We start from the raw sequence: 20,958 nt of genomic DNA, 5'->3' as shown, positions 1-20,958 counted from the left end.
ACTAGATTGTTAGTAGTGGCAACGGCGACGATGATGTTTTGACTTCAGCACCACGCTGCTATGGGAGCCGAGCCGAACCCCCGGATAACTAGATTGCTGTGGGCTGCTACATTTCTAATCAAATTAGCGGCAGCGACCTCGTTCGAAAGCAATTAGAGTCAATTGATTGAATTCCTCGCAGTGTTCCGGGTTGGTTCGGTGGTTCTTAACCGGAACTGTAACTGGCAGGCTGCAACTGTGCTGGCTGATTTCGGTGATTTACGGTGCAAAAGAAATCGCATCAACAACAATCATCGCACACCCACCCAGGAATGCGATGTAGCAAATTACAGTTCGTCCCGGGAGGGCCCAGATTGGCAGCAAAACGGTGGACAATGGTTGATTGGGTACGTGTGGGTGGGTGGGTTCAGTCCAGTGGCCATTTGATTGCACCAAATGCACTCCCGGGTTGTCCCGATCGAGACTCCGACTAATCATTGGCCGCGCATCGGTGCGTCGATTTGCGGGTCGATTGTTACTGTCGGTGTCGGGCCCTTTCACAAAAGGATACAGTGAATGAAAAAAAAATGTCGCTCATTCGACAGGCCAGGGTGCAGTCCGGATCGGAAAGGTGGCAGATCCGTCACACAGCGGTGACGGAGTGGTGCACCAATGGCGCACCAGGGTGCTGGTGGCGACGGCGGTGCATACAAATTAGATCGACACGCCACATGCCGCAGTTAATTAAACGGGCGCCCACGAACCCCCGAACAGGGAACCTTGGAAAAGGGAACGTGCTGAACAGGGAAAAAAACAACACGTCCCAGAATCATCCCTCCCGAAAGTTGGTCCACCAAATCCGGGCGAGGGTCCGCGTCGCGTCGCACCGGAAGTGGAAAGTTTCTATTAAATTAATTTAAATTGATTACAGGGTGATTGGGATTGGGACCTCGGAAATAAAAATCAGCAGCAACCGATCGGGTGGCGCGAACCGAGGCTTCACGGGGCACGGGAAGATCCTTGCCCACTTCTGCCGGGTGGTTTCGGGTTTGTAAACTCGAAAAGGGTTTAACGATGTTTGATTTACAGCCACCGAATGGCGCGCCGCCAGCCAGCGGCGGTTAATGTTGATTTATGCTTCGCGTATGTTAAACGCCTGGACCGCGCGACCGCCCTGGACACAATAGACGCTCATAACGAATCCCCTGGCGGGCGTGTGCGTGCGTGGACTTGACGTTTGCTGACGGGCTAAGGCCGGCCACCCCTCGACGGGAACGCGACGGGATTACAAGCGCCACGTGATGGTGACAGCGGTTTTTATTCCGCCGGATGATGGTCCATAATATGATTAATCTTAAATGTAACAAGATTTGAATCATCGTCACCGCCACGATAGCGCTGGCTGCGAATGATGGCTGACCCTAACGCGCGCCCTGCCCTTAATGTAATAATGTTATGGTCGCAATAAAACGAAAGACCCACCCGTACCCTGGGCATAGCTTTCCTCGCGGGTGACACTCATTAACGATCAGATTGCGCAGATAGCAGAAGGAAAGTCATTCGAGCAGCGGCCATATTCCATTTTGAGTTCCTATTTTGATCATCCCGACACATCCAGGAGTTCGTTCCCAAAGACCACGAGAAGCAGGAAGCGAAACAAAAAAAGCCGCCGACCTCGGTCACGGTCGTCGCAGTTTGGTGCAATTTTAAATGGCCCATAAAAGCGACTTTCCCGTGCGAAACTGACTTTTAGGGTGCCTGGCAGCATTGGTGACGAAGCCCCTACCAAGAGCTCGGTCTAATCCTTGGGTTCGGCGAATGTAGGCGGCGAATGATGGAAGTGACGCTCCGGAACACAACAGAACACAGGACATCGTAAAACCGACCGGTGCCCGAAAAGATTAGAATAAAATCCGCATCCGCATCGGCACCGACCCATGCCATTACGTCGTCGCACGGGTCTGGCAAGGATGGCCAACCGTGGTCGGACCGATCGAAATCCATCAATTTAAAACGCATTACGGTCCGGCCCCTCTGCTCGGAGGAGTCCCGTCGGGGAGAGCACCGCCAAACAAACACCCTGCCGGCGGCCGCCTTAAATCCGTCGTAGCGAATGGACTTCTAACGAGCCGTGGAATGCAGTCGGGCGCGCGCGCGCACTCGCGCCCCTTTCCGGAACCAATCGATTTTCTCCAGCCTTCGCCTCGCAGGACTCGTCCCTCCGAGGCCGAGGTGCATCAGTTTTCGAGGTGGATAAAAGGACCAACGATCGACCCGGGACCACCGGCGGCACAGCACATGCATACGCATCGGAATGACATAATGTCGTCAACCGGCAAGCCTTGCCGCGCGCGCGCCACGGGACCGCGTGTAAGGATTGCCGCCCGAACGGAACTGATCCTGTTTCGTCCTTTCTTCCGCATCGGACTGGATCGGAGCACTCGGAGCAAACGCACAGAAAAACACGCGCCGGTTTGAAGTCCGTTCCGTTTTTATGTTGCTCGTGTTTCCTTTTTTTTTTTTCAATAACATTGCCGTGCCGTGTGTTTTCCCGTATCCTGCTGGCCTGGTTTTATGCACAGCCACATCCGAGAGGCGCTTTCCCGTTTGCCTGCGTGGTGCCATTAGCAACCCCCGAGGAGGGGCCAAAGTGTCACCACGAACCGCGACCTTCCGAGGGTGCATCCTGGCATCGTCACGGATTGTCCTTTTCGGTCGTCGAGTTTTGCCTCTACGCAGCGCCACCGGCAAATAGTATGTTGCCCGCCAAACCACCGCCAAAACAGGACCTCCCAACGGGCGGGCGCAGACCGGGGACAGATGTTTTCATTTACAGGACCTGCGTGCCGTAGGTATCGGCGCGGTGCGTACTACGCGGTTGCCGATTGTTTCGCGACGGGATCGGTGATTGAGATCACAAGACGGCAAACGGGAAGTGAGCCCGGCGTAGTCATAAAGCCGGTCGCCCAGCAGGTGGGACGACTTCTTCGGGCCGCCGGGTGAAATATGGAATCCTTTTTCTTTGCTCATAAAAGAGGGTCATAAATAATACTCCACCGTCGGCCGTGGTGTGTTGTGCTGTTTAATCGAAAAACAACGGATTCGTATATGCTCTGTGCCGTGTGTGTTTTACGATTTTCTAAATCGTCTGCAAATAAAGCGGAAGGTTGCCACGTGGTTCCGGTGGCACGGCGGTAACGGTTCATTCAAGTTGCAACCCGAGCAAACAGAGAAGCGCAGTGCGTGCGAAATGAAAAATTGTCATTTCGACGTCGCCAACACGGGGAAAGGGGTCCCGTGTTTGTTTTCGGCTTTTCCGACCCTGCGGCGTGTGTTGTATTATTTCACCTTTTCAAATCACACTCGTGCGCGCTCCCAAGCCTCTCTGGTTTGTCTAAAAATTCGTAACTAAATAAATCGAGCCGGCCCGGCTCGAGTTTGATCCGGTCGGGTCACTTTTTATGCTGCCGACACCGCCGACACCGAGACGGCTTTTTGCTCCCGCTCGCCCCCGGTCCCTCTGTTTGAACGTCGGTCGGTGTCGGGTCCGTCGGCACGGTCGGCTCCCAGCCATTGAGATGCATTATATGCAGCCGAATGGTCGGTATGGGAAGTGCATAAAAACTGGCCATACACTCCATTCAATAAATATCGCAGAGTTATGAGGGAGACCAGAAAGGTAAATACAGTTATCCGGGAGACCGCGGACCTTTTTTACGCTTGCGCTGCACCCGGTTGTGTCCCTGCTTTCGGCCGCTTTCATGATCCAACATTTGGACACATTTTGTGCACACACTTCGGGCGCACATTATTTTGTCGCGCCACGGTCAGGACGATCCAGGTTGGGCAAATATTGGATCGAAAAAGAAAATAGCAGTTTCGCCGTGTTTGGGCGGCTTGGGTGAACCGTTTTCATGTTTTACTCAAACTCAAACGCGTCGGTTAACTACGGAAGGGACCCCAACATTAGCACCGCCAGCTGGAGCACGTTTCTATCGTACCGCGTGACGCAGTTTGCCTAAATAATTCATAGCATTTGATTGCATTCGCGGAGTTCGTGGCGAGAACTTTCACTCCTACTTCCGTGAAGTGTGACACGGGGCGGCCAGCTCACCTCGCTCACTCGGTGCCTATTGGAAACCTCTCGACCGGATTGATTCCCGGGGACGCGTGAACTGCGCGGTTCCGACCCCGGCGGTTTTATTGCTCTCAAACGGATCAAGTTTCAATTTACCGAAAAGCAACCGACACCGGAACTGGTTAGGAAAACCCTTTTTTATGTGTTTCGGTGGTTGGTCGGTGGGCTAGTGAAAAATTTCGGGCCCACCACCATTTGGCAAATCGTTCTATGGGCGTTTGGGGGTTTTTTTTTCGCTACACTTTGGGTTGGGTCTATTTCTCAAGATTCAACGGTGAAGATCCCCGTGTGAGCGATGCGTGTGATACGAGGTCGTTACTTTTGCGCCACCGATATAATAGCGCGGAAACGGTGGCAATTATCAGGAGTGGCCGACAGCCGGCTTAATGATGGCCATACTTTTTCGCCAATTGATCGAGTGCCACCACATTAACTGTGAGAATAAATTCCCATTTAACGGGATGCTTTACGCACCAAATACGTCTCTCCAAGGGGCCGTTCAATATCGGCAATTGAACTTTCGATTTCTCATGTTTTATTTATGCTCGGTATCCGCCAACACGGACGGTGTTCGGAGTAATGGGAATCATTTTACAACTAATACGTTCATTAACGAAAGTCAACATGACGTAAAACGACTCTTCGATTTCAAAGTTAGCATTTGGATTAAAAAATCGATTCATTTTCAAATTATCGCCCAAAGATTGAAAGTGAAGATTGTGTCCGGTAAACCGCAATTTCCTGTCGAGCGTTGCAATGTTCACCCTTTTCATGAGATCGAAAAGAGAAGCCCAAACGGCTAAAGGATCGCCCACAGGTTCCAGGCTGTAATCGTTTGATCTTAACCGACCGGCCCCAAAACAACAACCACAACAACAATGAAGCCATCAGGTAATAAATCGAACCGGTCACTCATTGATTGCAAAGCCTTGCGCTAGATAAATGTTGTAAGACACGAACCAAAAGCACCGAAGTTATCCTATTCCCACCGGCTAACTCGGGCTCCGGACTCACTTTGAGGTCAGTTCATTACCCACATCGTTCGGCGAAATTCTTGTCAAACCCCGACCTCCCAGACCGGGCTCTCGGGCTCTCCACCTCTCGGGGTCTCTCATTAGCGCCCCAATTGAACTCTCCAGCCCGAACCGGGCGCAGACCAAAAAACAAAACCCCAACCGCGGCCCCCGAAAAATAAAAGCGATCAACAAATAATTAATTACTAATTGCTTCGATTTTGTGTTTTATTTTATGCTCGTCTCAGGAGGTGCTGCTGGCCGGGGATCGATCGGACGATCGTGATGTTTCTTGATGGTTTTCGGTGCTCAGAAAGAATACCATTCATTAGGGAGACACCGCGCACTGCTGCACACCGCACCGCTTATGGGGTCTGCAAAACTATCAATCTTCACCGTCTTCGCCGCACACGCACACACGCGCTGGCTAACGACGTGCCAAAGTGAAAATGGATGGCGTGGAAAACGTGGATTTCCCCAGCCCAGCCCGGGGACCATCATCCGGTTCGGGGTGTCGTTTGGAACTTTTATCGAATCTCCCGGAGTTTCGTACTATGATTTCGGACCACGGCATTTCTTTACACCTAATTGACGCGCCCGGTCCACGGAGCACTAATTTTCGACCGCCGAAAAGGGAAAATAGGCGAACCGGCGGAGAGGCGAACGATTATTGTTATTATTATGGTTCAATCCCGGCGCCCGGTGATTTAATTTTTCAATTTCCACACGCCATGGCCGGCGATTCGGGCCTCGTTCGGCGGAATGTGGTTTGACGTTTTGCTGGATCAATCGACTGGAAATCGATTTCCATTCCTTAATAGCTCATTAACGATGGGTTTGCACACGAAAAAAGAGGCGTGTTAATAGTTCACTTTTATTAACCCAACGCGTTTGGGTTGCATAAATTCCGTGGTACTCGATCCGTGGCAGTTCGGGACGGTGCTCACTAACGAGCCCATGCTGGGGATTTTTATTGACAGTTTTTTGGCCCCCAAGTGACAAAATGCTTCTCGTTGTTGTTTAATCGCATGTTGCAAGCCGAAAGTCTCGAGCTCGCGCAAGGGCCCGGTATCGACAGGATCTCTGAGTCTGGTGCGCTCCAGTTCGGAGTGTTTGTGCTGCGGTTCCAATCACTGCCCCCTTTGAGCAGTTCGATCCAATTAGTTCGTTAGTTTCACAGACATCGCAAGGGGCTGGGTTGGTGATCAAGATCTAGAGCTTGGGTTTTATTGCTGCACCGAAACCACTCTACATTGGAGCAGCCGACGAGGCGACCATTTTTCGGCCCCCAACCGAAGCGTATCCGAAGTAGAGATAACCTCTTAATTTGCAACAAGCATTCAGCCACGGCACACGGAGCGGACGGTCGCCAATTCACATGTTGCATAGCTAATCTAGTCGAAGAGGTTGGACGGGGGCGAACGCAAAACGGCCAAGCTAAAAAGAACACGCCAAGACACGCCGCCACTGGCGCGATGGCTTAATAAGGACTGGGCCTACGTCCAGCCCAGGTCAGGTCGAGCGCGCCACATTCCACACCGCACGGTGCTGTGTGGTGATAATTTATGCACTGCCGAAACATACGCCATCCTTGCGGTCGGCGTCGATCAGAGAGGTTAAATTAAATTCAGAAAAACGCCGTACGCCGCGCGAGACGCGAGAGTATAATTTAGCCTAGCCGGAGGAAAGCGCTAGATTGATTATTGGGGGCCTGCGATGGGGACCCCACTCCGGTCCCAGCGAAATAACGTCCAAATCTCGGCCCCAAAAACTGACCCACTCCTGCCGTCCCCGGGTGTCTTGTTTGTGGATCGATAAATTATATCACCGTTCGCTTAACAGGTCACTAATTGCAATAGAAGCAAATGACCACCACCACGCAACCGGCACGACGGGGCCCGGGGGCACCCAAAAAAGCCTGAAAGGTCTCCAAGATGCGAGCTCTTCGTCCGAAGAAAGATGCTCGAAGACAGACGTCGTCGTTGGAGTCGTTCGTTGGCCGAAAACACAGGTCCAGAGAGCGGTTCGATGGCGGCCCGAAATGGATGCCATAAATCTTAGTCAAGGCCCGCGTGCCTACGGTGCCGCGGCCACGGTTTCGTTTAATGGATTTTGAATGAGTGATCAATTGGAAGCAACACATCGTTACCGCCGCATGTTTTTTTCCCTTCTGGAGGGAGGTCCCACGTGACCGCCCGGACGACACGAAGCGCCCGGAGTTGTTTAAATAAATTATAACAAAAAACCTCGCAGGCTCGTTTGGGCCACGGTCCCCGTTCCTGACCCCACCGATCTGCGTCGTAGCTAGCTAAAATGGTCGATTGCTGACGTAAATAGAAAACGATTGATACCGAGGCCGAGAGGGTGAAAATAGTTTCCCTGCTCCATAAAAGGAGCAGGGATTTTGGGGTAATGAGCGGACCGTGCGGCATTCGGAAGGTATTCGGTCCTAAAATAAACCCACAAGGTGAGCTTTCGTTACTAAATGCGGTGGCTCCGACGTGCATGCGAATCCTTTTATCTTGGCCCTGAGAAAGGTTCCGGCCACCCCGTGGTGATATGCAGCATGTGCGATGGCGAGAGTAGCATCGACCAAACGTGGCGCGCATATCAAAGGAATTGGCCAAATTGGTTTCCCAAATGTTTTTTGCTTGAATGCAAACTCGCATACCCGTGTCTAATCGCTGTCGTTTGGTCCACGGACCACACATCCGTCCGGAGTCGTCTGGCACCTCACAGCGCAGGGCTCATTAAACGCCACTCGGTGGCGGCTCCCTCGCCCAAAGTAGAGGCTTCGCGACTGAAAAAGTAGAAAATTTCCATTTACTTCATCAAACAAGAGTTTAATTAATAACTTCTATTTCACTGATCAAAGGCCCGCTTCGGCCCGTGTTTGCGCTGCTGGTCGACTGCTGTCGATTTTCACGATTTTCGCACACTCCACACTCCAAGGGACACCGTCGTCGTCGTCGAACTCAAGGGCGGCCCGTACGGATTCGTCTCAGCCATGGCGATCCGCGGCGACGACGATGTGACATTAGTGACGTAAAGTAAACACGCGCACGCCAACGACGCAACGCAACAGCAAAACTGCAAACACACCGGAAACCGGTCGCTAACACATCAACGCCTCCGGGTTTGGGGGCCACCGCCGCGAATTGGACTAATTTTCCGGACTCACTCTTCGGGGTGAAAAAGTCTCAAAATAAATGCAAGGTGCGCCCCACGCACCGCGGTGAGCAAATATTGGAGTTTCGCGTCCTCGGCAAAAATTGTCAGCGACAACATTTCCGGCTTTTGGCACACATGGCGGATGGCCACCATGTCGTACCGTGCTCCTCGCTGTTTGCAAATGGTCGTCCGTTTTTTTGCGCGCGCTCCAATCTGAGAGAGTTGCAAAGTTCATTCTTCATTAGATACGAACGCCCCGAGCACGGGAGTCCGGCGGGGGCTTCCTGTCCTGCAGCTGTCTGGGACCGAAAAATAGTTTCACCCCAGAGCACTTGAGAAAACGGCGGGAGAACGGCGAAAAAAGCGACCACCGAAGAACTCCGCCGGTGAAATCCCGTGAGCGATCAATTTATCTCTATTATTCAAAGATTAAACTACCCGTGGTTCCCGGGTAACTTTATCGTACTCCCGGGGAAGTCCGGAACATTACCACGATCTGATGGCCACTCCCGGTGTAGGTGTGTGCTACGGGGGGATTTGGTTCCCGTCCCCGTAAGCACAAATCACGCCCTACGCGGGAAGGATAAATCTCGGCCTCGGCTGTCGATTTTCAATCCCAGCGCAAAGTTGTTGTCGCACCGGAGAACCCACCAACGACGTGTTTCACGGGATGAAAATGACTAGTTTCGGTGCTGGCAAAGTTCTGGCTGGTGGCAAAAGTCGGATAGAAAGTCCGGGTTTATACGGTATTTCTTTTAAATTTTATTACCGCGGAATGGGATTTTCGCGAAGCAGATTTATTGAAGAAGTGGCACACAGGGAATGTAATTAAATTGTCCTTAAGGCGAGTAAGTTTTTTTTCCATCCGGCTGGGTTCCGGACTTTGTGGTATTCGAACTGGTGCGTGTCCGTAAATATTGGCTCACTGGCTGCAGATTACAAGATTAATTCTTTCTTGGGAATGAAGGCATATTTTGGCAACATAAAAAAATCCGGATAATAATTTAGCTACGGACGCCCTGGAAATGGATTACCGTTTGGCGAACGTCAAACGCAGCATAAATGTTACGCCGTGTGACTCCATTAAACGCAAACAAACGGAACCACAGCTGTATGCAAATATTGCTTCCGCCATCCAGAACGCTCGGTGCCGATCGGGAATCGCTTCTTCTCCGTTCAAGCGGAAGGCTTGCGGCAGCAGTCGCCATCGTCTAGAGCAGTCTAGGCTAGAGACGGGCTATGTGTTAAATTCACACCTGAGATTTCGCTCTCCCAGCCCGGCTAAAACCCCCGGCAGGGCCTCGAGCATCCAAATCCCATTTATCTCATTGTGTGCTGCGCTGGCTTGGCTTGGGCGAATAACTTTGCGCTGGCTTGGCCGCCTGTCCAGTGCCGCCATTGGCTCCGCCGGTGACGGTCTACGGTGCTCTGTAGCAGAAATCACTTCAGCTCAGCAGCCTCACTCCGGAGCAGCATTGTTACACATGAGACTTGCGCGGGCGCGCGCGCGCTCGTCCTTCCTTAAAACCTCAGCGGCGCGGCCGGGACGGGCGAGACCGGCGAGCGAACTTTCACAATAAATTGCATTTTCCTTCGAGTAACAAACCATAAATCTCCTGGAGTTTTATTTTATTCTTTTTTCTGTATGTTTATGTTCGGGAAGCGCACGGGCCCGGCCACCGGCAGAAGGTGTCGTTCGGATTCCCCAACAGACAGTTGTAACGAGAAGCGCTAGAAATGGCGTCTTGAGAAGACGCTTCGATCCTGGCCCTTTCTTTTTCTACCGTGCCCGCCCGTTGTCCGGCCCTCCCCGAGTCCTCGGTCTCCTGGACCTGTTGGAGATGCAGAAGAATTTCTTTTCATTCTTCCGTTATCAAAAGATGCCCGCACTGTGCGCCAACCGGTATGGATCCCTCGGAACGCTCGTCGTCGTTGTAACGCCGAACGTCGATGGGATGGGGCAAAAATATTGTAAGAAATATGCTGGTACGCGCTGGGGTCCGAGAACGGGTCTGAGTGTGTGAAGCGAATTGTTGTGAGAGGTCCAGGAAGGTGAAAAAAGAAGAACCATCGCTTTCTTGTGACCATCGTCGGGGTGACCGGTGGGACCGTAATCTCGCTCGGGAAAAGCTCTCCCAGCGCTTCGATCATCCTAACGTAGCACTTTCTAAGCAAATCTTCAACGCCCCAAAAGCATGTTGCAAAAACACGATTGTGGCCAGAAACTTGAGCGGTGAGCTCTGAGGGCGTTTGAGAGGAATGATTTAATTTCCCCGTAAGAGGCTGCTTTAAAGTGATTGATACACCGCGCCGAGCTTAGTTCTGACACTTGGCCCTGCTTCCGGGTTCGTTAAGTTTTTGACAGTGTCGTGTAGTATCTGCGTAAATTTAAATCATGTATGCACACAAGCACTCAGCCCGAACGTTCCATGTGACGGCATTCCTCCGTGTCGGGCTCCGTGGTAAAACCCACCAAGAAAGCGCAAAAAATAAGGTGACATCTTACCGAAAAATAAATATTTGAGAATCGAATGAAATATTTAAACTACCATCGAGTTTCGGGCGGAGCGCACAATTGGAGCGAAAGTTTTGTCGCCATTTTTCACCGCACCAAATGTGCCGTGCCGTGCATGGCTTACTGCGAATGCACCGGGAACGCTCGCCGCCTGCTGAAATGCACCGGGCGGAAAAGCGATGCCAATGGGAAGCACTTCCTCGCACGCAGCAGTGATGGAGACAGAAAGCGGTGTGTGCCGTAGCCGGGCGAAAGAGAAGAAAATCTCGCACACTCCGATCGACACACTTCTTACGCCATTCAAATCATCCCAAAGCGACGGCGACGAATGGATGCACCGAATTCCTGGGGCGGAAAACTTTTGAAGAAATTCGATTTTTTGACGGTAAAATGTTGCACATCGGAAAAGTTTTTCCCCTTGCTCACTGCAAGCAAGTCGTTGCCGGTGCAGTTTTCCCGAGTTCCGAGACGTGTGTGACAGTTACTTGCTTTTGGGTTTCTTTCGAACAGAAAAAAAACGAGGCGAACATGGCGCAGGGCTGAAATTAATGATAGTGAACGCTTTCGAGAAGCAATCTTCGGGAGCCACACATGTGAGCCTTTTGCATCAATTCGGGCGTCGTTCCAGCTGCCACAGTGCGCCACGGTTCGTGTGAGAATTATTATTAATCATCTACGTGACCCGTCGTCGTCGTCGTCGGTTCGATTCGAGATCATTTTCGAGCGTCCAATCGGGTGCACTTCAATCTATCAAATAGAGTTTGCTTGTGCCAAAAACTCGGGGGCACTTTATTGCAGCTCGCAGCTCCCGTTAGCAGCAGTCGTTAAAAATAAACTCCAATTTATTCCAGAACCGCGGCCCTAAACCGTTCCAGATGATGTTCCGGATGAGCCGGCCGTCAGCGAACCGCCACGCCTCGGTTTGCTGCCAATCACTCGCGGCAAGATGAAGGGATGCGACACCGTTTGGTAGGCACCGGAAAATGCCGGCCCCGGTGGTTAAATTTGCACGTAACATTAAATGGTTGGTTTTCCTGTTGCATCCGCTGCAAGAAAAACAAACACGGCACTGGGTGGGCTGGGGCTTTGGTGGCGCATCTTTTCGGCACCGCAAGGCAGGCGGATTTTAATCGCCCGTAACGTCGCCACCCGAGTAACTAGGAACGCCAACCGGAAACGGGTTGAAAAATTGATGCACACAATTAGATGCACAGCGCGTTTCGAATGGGGTTCCGCACGGCTCAAGGAACGAGATCTTGTTTCAGGGACTTCATTCCAGTCAGGGGACCCCAGGGACCCATTCCAAACCTGCTTATGCAACCGCGTCCAGCGCGTCGAACTTTCATCGATGCACTTGCGCCCGGGGGACAGGTTTTACTGCGCTGGCAATATTCAAATATTCGCTCCCATAAAAAGACGCCAAGCCAAGAGACCAACACCCATAACTCTTGCACCGTGCAACTATTTCTGGGGGCCCCCGAGGGCGGCGGAATCAATTTTAACGGTCCGGGTGTTAAATGGCGCTGGCAATGGGGTTTTTGGTGGCCCCCAAAAAGTCGAAGATGTGACGAACCGGCAGTTTCACTTTTATTTATTGCACATAAATGCCATACAAACTGGCGGCCCGTGTCCTAGGGCGTCCATAAAACAAACGCCAACGTCTCGCCGTCGGCGTTCGCTCTCTTTCTCTCTCTCTCTCTGTCTCTCCATAATACTGGCCGCTGGTGGTTAGTGGCTGAAGAGATCGTTTCGAATCAATCGCCATCGGATCCGATCCGGTCCGGTGTTTCGCTATCGGATCGTAAACCGCCGGCCACCGATCATCCGGTTCGTCTTGGGTCCGTTGAAATTCCGGGCGTGCTGGGGCAAAGATGAGCACTACCCCCCCCCGGGGGAAAGGTCTCCAAAAATCCTGTTATCCCCAAAAGTAAACAATTAAAAGCTTTTAAAGTGATTTGTATCGCTCTACGAATCCGTTTCGGGGTTGGGCTTTTCCCCAACAATATTCGCTAATCGTGGCGGCCTTATCTTATCCCCGGGCCTGCATCTACTAATAATCTTGTATCGGGTGTGTGTTCCGTCTCGTCCCACTGCCCACGGCCAGTATGGGCAGTATTTCTTCGTAATGGGCCACCCCATTTCAAGCGCTCGGGGAAAGAAAGCGCTCACCGCGGGACATTCGGGGATCGGTTTGATGCTTAAATTTTACAACTCATCCACCACGGAGCGGCGGTCATAATTCGGACCTCGTCATCATCGTCGTCGTCGTCACCGGGGCCGGGCCCGGTTCACCAGAAATTGAAAAGTGGACCGAAAGTTATTGCTGTCCTCTGGAGCATTTCTTTTCCCACTTTTACCGAGCGCCGTGCATACGAATTCGAATCAATTAACATCGATAATGTGGCCCCGAACTCGCATCGCCGTCCGGTTCGGATTCGGACCCCCGAGATGGACACACCTGTGCGCAACTCTCGCGCCACACACATGGGAAGTCCGAGAGCCTAATAGGCCGGCAATCGTCATCATCAACCCAGATTCCGACCGGTGGTGATCGTGGTGGCCCGGACACCCGAAATTGGTAGCAGTTTGCATAACTTATCTCCTAAAACTACTCTCTGTCTCTTTCAGGGACTCGCACTCGGACTAGTCCGAATAGTCCGGAACCGAGTGGACGAGTGGCAAACAAAGTGTTACGAACTGTGTTATGACATAAATTACCGATGGAAACTCAATTATCGATTCAACAAACAGCAGCAGCAGTGGCGGCGGCCGCAGGCTGATCCTGTCTTCCCGGAGGCGACGGCGGCGGTGACTCGGGCCGCGAGATTGAGTGGGTTGTTAGTATGCTAAATGTGTTACGGGTGACGGGCTTAGGAGTTGCGCGGGCCCAACGGGCAGAAAAAGTGGGCCCTTCACGCGCCTCCCATTCGGTCGCACGTGGTGAGGCTGTTTGTTTTAATAACAACCACGTTGCGTTTCGCTGCGCGGCCGACCATTTTGCCATTATCTTCGCGCACAAAACAAACACAAATCACAATGTAATTATTTCATCCTGTTTTCTTTTTTTTTAGTGAGCCCAAACAAACTCAATGATAACCCAACGCCGAGAACGTTTCGGAAAAGGCACGTAACCGCTTACGCCACCGGTGGGTTACGCCACTTACGGGCGTTATCTTGCGCGCGCGGAAGCGATTTCCGCTGAATGGGCACTCTTTTTCCCCGCGGTGTGGCCAATTTAGGAAGGCATCGGTATCAAATCGTGCTCACTCGGACAGACCCCGGGCGGGCGAGGGAAAATTGTTCCCGGACCACCGCCAAAAAATCCGCGCCGTCCGCGCCCGACGGCGGCACGGCGATTGGAATGTTTTCACTACCCTGTCGGAGTCGACAATTTAAATATTTTCAACTAATTATGAACAAATATTTGAACACAGTCAAAACACGCCGCGCGCGCGCGCACCCGTGGTGCCCAGCGGGTGGCGACGGCGATGGCGACGACGGCGGCGTTCGATCAGCTCGCCGGTCCGCCCCGGGGCTAATGGAACACGCATTCTAAGCTTCTTGGCTTCGCCGAAGCGCAGAAAGCGCTGTCTTGGGCCTCTTCCTTTTCCTGGCTTCCCGCCGCGTGGTCGGGGAATTAAAATAGCTCTCGGTCGCTTTCTTTGATCGCTGGCCGGCCGGGCCGGTATGTGAGTCAGTTAACTGTCCGATTAGCCCCGTCAAGCCCGGTCACCAGCCAACGGCAGCAGCAGCTCCGTCACGTAAATGATGCGAAATTTTTGATGCGATTTCGGAAATTGTTTTTAATGGACAACACTCAACGCCCTTATCGCGCTCCCATTCCACCGGCAGTGGCTCATAATTGCATCTCGCGGAGGCCGCACTGGAAGGCACACAGGGATCCGCGAATGGGCCCCCATGGACCGAGAGTGAGCCGAGATAGCACCGCAACATACGTCGACAAAGTTTCAGTGTTATCGTCCGGTGCCGCATTATATCGTCCAATTCCCATCAAACCGATGCACTTTTCTTGATGCACTTTGAGAAGTCGTAAAAAACCCCGAGAACCGAGAGAGAGAGAGAGAGCGAGCGCGCGAAATGGATCGTATACTCGAAACGGACCTCGTATATTCCGCCGGTTTGGTGTAACAATAATTTGCCCGCATTTCAACGAAACAAAACCAATCCGGAGACTGGGGCCGAAAATGAATTTGAGAGACATTTCCACGGACGTTGTTGGAAAACACGGGGGACCCCGCAACAGCACACGTTTCGTTGCGTACAACACGCGTTAGTTTCACGATCGCTGTTATGTTATCAAACACGTAATCATAATTTATCGATCACAACACGGCGCGTCTCGGCGATCTTCCCCACGGGCCTATTCCCACAGCATAGCCCCATTTGTTTGCTGACCGAGTCGAGCCGGGGGCAAGAGAAAGAAAGAAACGAAAATCTGACAACTGTTGTGTGTTGATGGTGGTGGCCAAAAATGAAATAAATTTTCGATAACACGACCGCAGAGAGCGACCGTGGGCTTCTCGGGGAGGGGTTCTCGCGTGGTCCGGCTTTCTTTTGGGGGGAGGTTGGCCCTTTCATCCGGATGTTGTTCTTGCCCCGTGCGGGTTTCCCGTCTATGTTGCTGGCAGCATTAAAATTAATATTCATATAAATTAGTGTAATAGCAGCACTTTGGTTTTGGAGTCTGGGGCGAGATGATCTCGAACCGGAGATACCTCGAAGACCCTGGGATCGTCACTTCGCCCTCACTTTTCGTGGCTCAAAAGTGCCCGGGTAAGTGGCAAATGGCACCGGTAACACAATTAGTTACGAAACGGACGACGACGATCGATCGATCGTCCGGGGCATATGCACCTCGTGCAGTTGCACCGCACCGTGTGGTATTAAATATGACGAGAGAGCTGTTAGTATGCAAATTGTATTGTTTGTTGGTTTCCCGCACAATGGCTGCTCGGGGCGTGAAAAATGTTCACGTCGATCCATAGCCGACGCGACGTGTCTTGGGCCTGAGAGGGCTCTTGGGTCCCGCTTTCCACCTGCTGTCGGCGAAGATAAGCAGCATTAGAATGGGAACGGTGTGTGCTGGGGGCCTGGGAAAGAACATTGGGGGACCGAGCGGGTCCGGGTGCAGCATCAGGGGTGCGGCAGCCCGAAGACCTTGCACCCGAAAGGTGTCACGGTGTTGGCTTGTGAAAGGAAGAAAACCAGCATGAAATTGGCAGCGAGTGTGGTGAAGTGAACGTATTCGGTTTCTTCTTCGGCTGTTGCTGTTCTGAAGAACCAAGCAGGAACCAGAACAGAATAATATTATTGCTACATTACGTTAATTATTTTTCCAAAATTATTTAAAATCGTCCAATCGTAAAATCATTTCTTGAAGTGTGAGTGGTGAATTACTACCCGGCCAGTGGTGAAAAATCCCTCGTAATCACTCGTAATATGTTCCGACTAAGGTGATGTTTCCATGGCAACTAAACACCAGCGTTAAGACATTAGTCTGCCAACTGGCTTTAAGTAATTCTCCTATTCCTTCGTTTATTGCTAATCGAGGTAATAAAATTAGTAGTTTTATAGATAATCATTTTGAGGTAGAAATCGAAACCATGCCAATTCCTGTCCGATTCCTGCACCCTCTAGGTGGCTTTTGCGTGTTGCGCTGACATTCGCGCTGCCTTCGGACCCCACAATCTCATACATCTCTCGATGGCGCGGCCCGACACGCTGTTACTTCACACATGCACTTGGGGCGCAGTTCCATAAGGGCCGGACCGGGCCAGACCGGGCCGGACCGGACATGTAAACGGGGCGAGAACCGGGGACAGCCAACGAGGCCAGCCAACACAAATAATCACGGCCGGCGGGCGGGGTCCGGTACAAGCAACAACGGCGAAAGCCACGGCGGAAACAGAAACGGCAACATCACATTTTATAAACAAGACGTAATAAATTAAAACCCCGCCGAGAATTTATTATCTTAATAGCCATATTTAAGAACTACTTTAAATATATTAAAAGCGCCTTGATATGGAATTTCATCTCCCTGTGTCTCTCACTCTGCCCACAGTATCTGCGTCTCCCGATCTGCCAGTGGCAGGGCCGACATGCTGCCACCAGAACCACCGGAACCACCGGGCCGGCTGTCGGGTGGCTCGACCCCTCACTAGATTAAGGGCTTATTGGGTTTCCATTGCGGGTTGCGGTCGCACTTCACGCCATCGAACTCGGGCCAAGCCGCCACCGTGAGGTTGACAGCGTCCGGACGAAGGTCTTTGGCTTCCATGTTTCGCTCTTCCTGTCTTCCTCACTCGGTTTCCGTTCCCCCCCGCGGTCGGCACCATATTTTACCGAAATCATAAAACTACAAACTCAAACTCTCTTCCGTGCGGGACCTCATCGGGGCCATAATGGAGCAGCGGAGCAACTTGTAGCTCGCCAGAACGGGGTCGCGTAGCCGGAAGAAAGCCACCCTGCTTCCTCGCCGGGTCGGCATCGTCTTGGCGTGGCGGCCTTTTATGCCTTGATGACACCGCCTCTTGGTGGGTGAATGGAAAATACTTGTCACACGCCTAGACGTCGGAGAAGGTGTTGCTCCATCGGCAAGCCATACATTTATATCAGTCAAAAGTAAACCAATAAAAAAAACGGGGGGGTCCTCTGAGGCCACGTTGATGACATGGTCGAAAAATTCTAATGCTCCGCGCGGGGGAAGAGTTCATAAATAACGGAGCATCGGGCACCGTGTTTCTTATCGTGTCGCTTGTTAATGGGGCTTTATGTTTCGGTGCCCGGGTCTCACGCGGATGGTGCCTAATTGGGGTGGTATTGAACCTGCCGAAGGTTGTTACCCGAACTGACAACTGTCTGTTGGTTTTATCGCGCCGAGTGTTTGTGGAGTGACAAATGATCTTCACGCGCCCGCAACCCGCGCGATCAGCTGCGATCGGCAGCCAGTAGACCAAAAGGATCGAGCGCGAGCGGGTTCGCGTGGTTCTTGTAAATTAATGGACTTCAATTCAAGTGCTGTCCATCAGAATGGGCAACCCAGAGCTAACTGCTTCACCGGTGACAAACCGCCGATACACCGCCGATTGGCAGCACCTAATTAGTTGTTCAAACGCTTGTTGGCCGATTGTTTCAACAAGCCGCCACCATATCGGTCAGCGAACAACGCGCTATTCGGTTCTATTCGATTTATTATTGGAGTGGCCACAACGTCCGCAATTATTTAGGCACTTCAAAGCGCCCCAGGTCGACGTTTTGCTGCACAAATTCTTTCGCGCTTCTCCATGTGCCATGTTCCGTGCCGAGGTATGTGTCACTCGCCTCGGATCTTATCACACGGCGTGCCGAGGTTGCATGCGCGTTTCCGCTTCGGTTTCGGTTGTGTCTTGTTCGCGATGCCGTGTGCAACTATTTGGGACACATTCCCATTTTTCCCCCGGGTTCGGCGCGCCAATCTCTCGAACACGCATATCGGCGGTCGGCTGTCAATTAAAACATGCTTTAATTAATTTCGCTGCTGATGTCAATAAATTAAACCGAACGGAACGATGGCAGAGGAAGCGCAATCGGTGCTGGCGGGTTCCGAGAGATTTTTGTCCCCTTAAACACGCGGCTCCAAACATTTAGTCTGCCCTTCTTTACTGCCCGGGCCAGGATCGATTAACGAACACGAACACCGGACAACAGAAGACCCGCGTGTGGACCACGGTCGCAAATGACGCAATAGAATGTTGCAAGGTTTTTATCGAATCCCTGAACGGGTTTTTTTTTTTCGTTTTAGGGGGAACCCGAGTGCGGCCTCGCTTAAGGCACACTTCTAGCGATGTAAGCCACGGTAATCTCTCATGTCGTTCGCACACCGCCCGGAGGTGTTGAACCGGACCGGACCAAACCGGAGTCTGGCGCACCGCCCGCTGAGCCCAGCGTCGATCGTCACTCACTTTCACTCCGGCGGGCGTAATGGGCCATTAATCATCTGCACCTCAGGCCGAGGCTCAGGCTTATCGGTTCACCCGAAACCGATCGACGAGGCTGCAGCGACGCATTCGTGGACCGATCGCGATCACGTCTCACTCCGGGGTGGTCAGATCAGATTAACGGGTTCAACCCAGCGACCACCGTCACGTGGTCCGTGAAGAATTTTAATCGGTTTCTATTGTGCCCCCTAAACTATATTGCCCATTGGTTTCGCATTGGTTTGGCCGCCACCGATCGACGAAGCCTTCAATCGCGGCTCGGGACACAATACTTCGAAGTCAGGGTCACCTCACCGTCCCGCTCATTGGGGGCTCATTTAATGAGGATTACGTCAGACGTCCGATCGTCTTAAAAGGTGGAGCCTTTTTTCTTGCACACCTCGATTGGGCAAGAGGCTGACCCCATTAGCTCTGGCGCCTTGACGACGACGATGGCCAGCAGGGGGTCCACTTTAATGTAGTGTCCGCCTGACAAGTGTCACTTTGTGTGTCCCTGTTATCGGCCACCTGAGGTTCGCGCCTCTAGAAGCGAAACCCGAAAAATCAATCCCCGAGACCCGTTTGCATACTGTGGATTCTGGGTGGCTACGAGAAGCATAAATTGCACACGGATCTGGGGAACTTTTGGTGGCCGGCTCGACGCCATCCGGACCATGTGTTGATCCCGGTTGCGCTGTGGCTTCGCGTTGTGGCTTAAACTTGCACCAACAGCTGCAGCAGCAGCAGCAGCAGCACGTAGCATCGGAGCATAGTTTGTTTAGTGTTTGAAATAGTAACATTTTCAATTTGCTGGCGAACGCCACGAGGGCCGTACCGGGGCCAGGGCGTGCTGCAAAGTTTCACTTCATTCACCGGAATGCGCCAAGAAACTGGGGAAAGTTTTAATTAATATTTTCACAAACCGCACGTCTTCATCGTCGGGGAGCGGGGAGTTACTCGATCCTCGAAGGAACTGCACCGGAAATGCCAGCGCTGTGGCTGTGTGCGTTCGAATGTATCGAACTATTTGGCGGTGGTTCCAGGTGGCGCCAGGCGGATGCAATTAGCGAAATAGCTCGCAGCTCGCAGCAGTAACACGTAACACCTTAACCGGCAGCCGGTTCCTGGCACCCGAACGGTGAACTTTCCCGTAGAACCCCCGTAGGCCGGCGGGTGATAAACGCTGCTGACAGCGATTACCGGTGGAAGCGGAACCGGGCAACCGGGTACGTGATTTAATACACCTACGTGTGGTGCGAAGAAACCGGATGACAGATTGTGACCAACACTCCGACGGGTCCGACGGGAAGACGAATCAACGAATCAAAGTTTACCCTAATCATTTAAAATGAGTCAGCTTATGAGGCACTCCACAGTGTCACTCCGAGGACCAGGAGAGGGGTCTAGAGTGTCCTCTACGGACCCACTCAGCGGCCACTCTGCGTGTTCGGTTTTTGAATTCTTCAACCGAATGGGTAATTCGCGGGAATCGCGCTTCAACAGAGCCCCGCAGAGGGCCCCCTTTTGAAATCGCTTCTCTCTAATCAACACCAACCGAGAGGCGCTTCTGGGCTTCAGAACTTCGGGGCCCTTTCTTTCCAGTCCATTAGGCCGGTGGTTGAGCAGCGGCCGGCCAGCAGCAGCAGCAGCAGCTCAATTATCCACTCAATCTCCTGTCCACGGGCGCGAAGTGCGAGATGCCATAAAACGCAGCCCATGCTTCTGCGTTAATCGGCCGCGCGGCTCAACCGAGAATGTCGTGGTCGTGGCCGGCCCAACCGAATTCGGAAGCCCGGCGTTGGTGCTATAAAATTTATTAATTTAATTGATTGCTCACCCGAGCTGAGCCCGACCGTCGGCCGTCGATCACTGCTGGCCGCCGAGTGAATGGCGACCGATTGTTGGAATCGGCCCCACCAGGTTCCCACCGGGACCCGGGGTGAGAACATTCCATTCCAGTATTGCCCACCGGGAGTTCCCCGACACAGGCCGTCAGTCGCCTAGGGCCACTAGACGTGGGACGAACTTCTGGAATTCCTCCGGGCCGCACCGGCTATTATTTGGGCGCCGGTCAAGTGGCTCTGCCCCGTTGGCCGAAGATGGAGGCCCCTTCTCGATTGATTGCCGAGAAGGTGATTTGACAGCATGTTTGGAGGGAGGTTC

General features: G+C 52.4%; 1 protein-coding gene across 1 annotated transcript in view; it reads left to right on the top strand.

Annotated features, from left to right (window-relative positions):
• Positions 1-17,001, top strand: part of LOC131215129 (uncharacterized) — a 40,213-nt gene extending 23,212 nt beyond the window's left edge. The window contains exon 11 of the mRNA XM_058209512.1: positions 16,902-17,001. Within this exon, the coding sequence (XP_058065495.1) occupies positions 16,902-17,001 (100 nt within the window). The remainder of the gene's footprint in view (positions 1-16,901) is intronic.
• Positions 17,002-20,958: the final 3,957 nt, after the last annotated feature.

The sequence above is a fragment of the Anopheles bellator genome, chromosome 1, assembly GCF_943735745.2.
Source record: "Anopheles bellator chromosome 1, idAnoBellAS_SP24_06.2, whole genome shotgun sequence".
Taxonomy (NCBI): domain Eukaryota; kingdom Metazoa; phylum Arthropoda; class Insecta; order Diptera; family Culicidae; genus Anopheles; species Anopheles bellator.
This window is presented reverse-complemented; position numbering and strand designations above follow the sequence as displayed.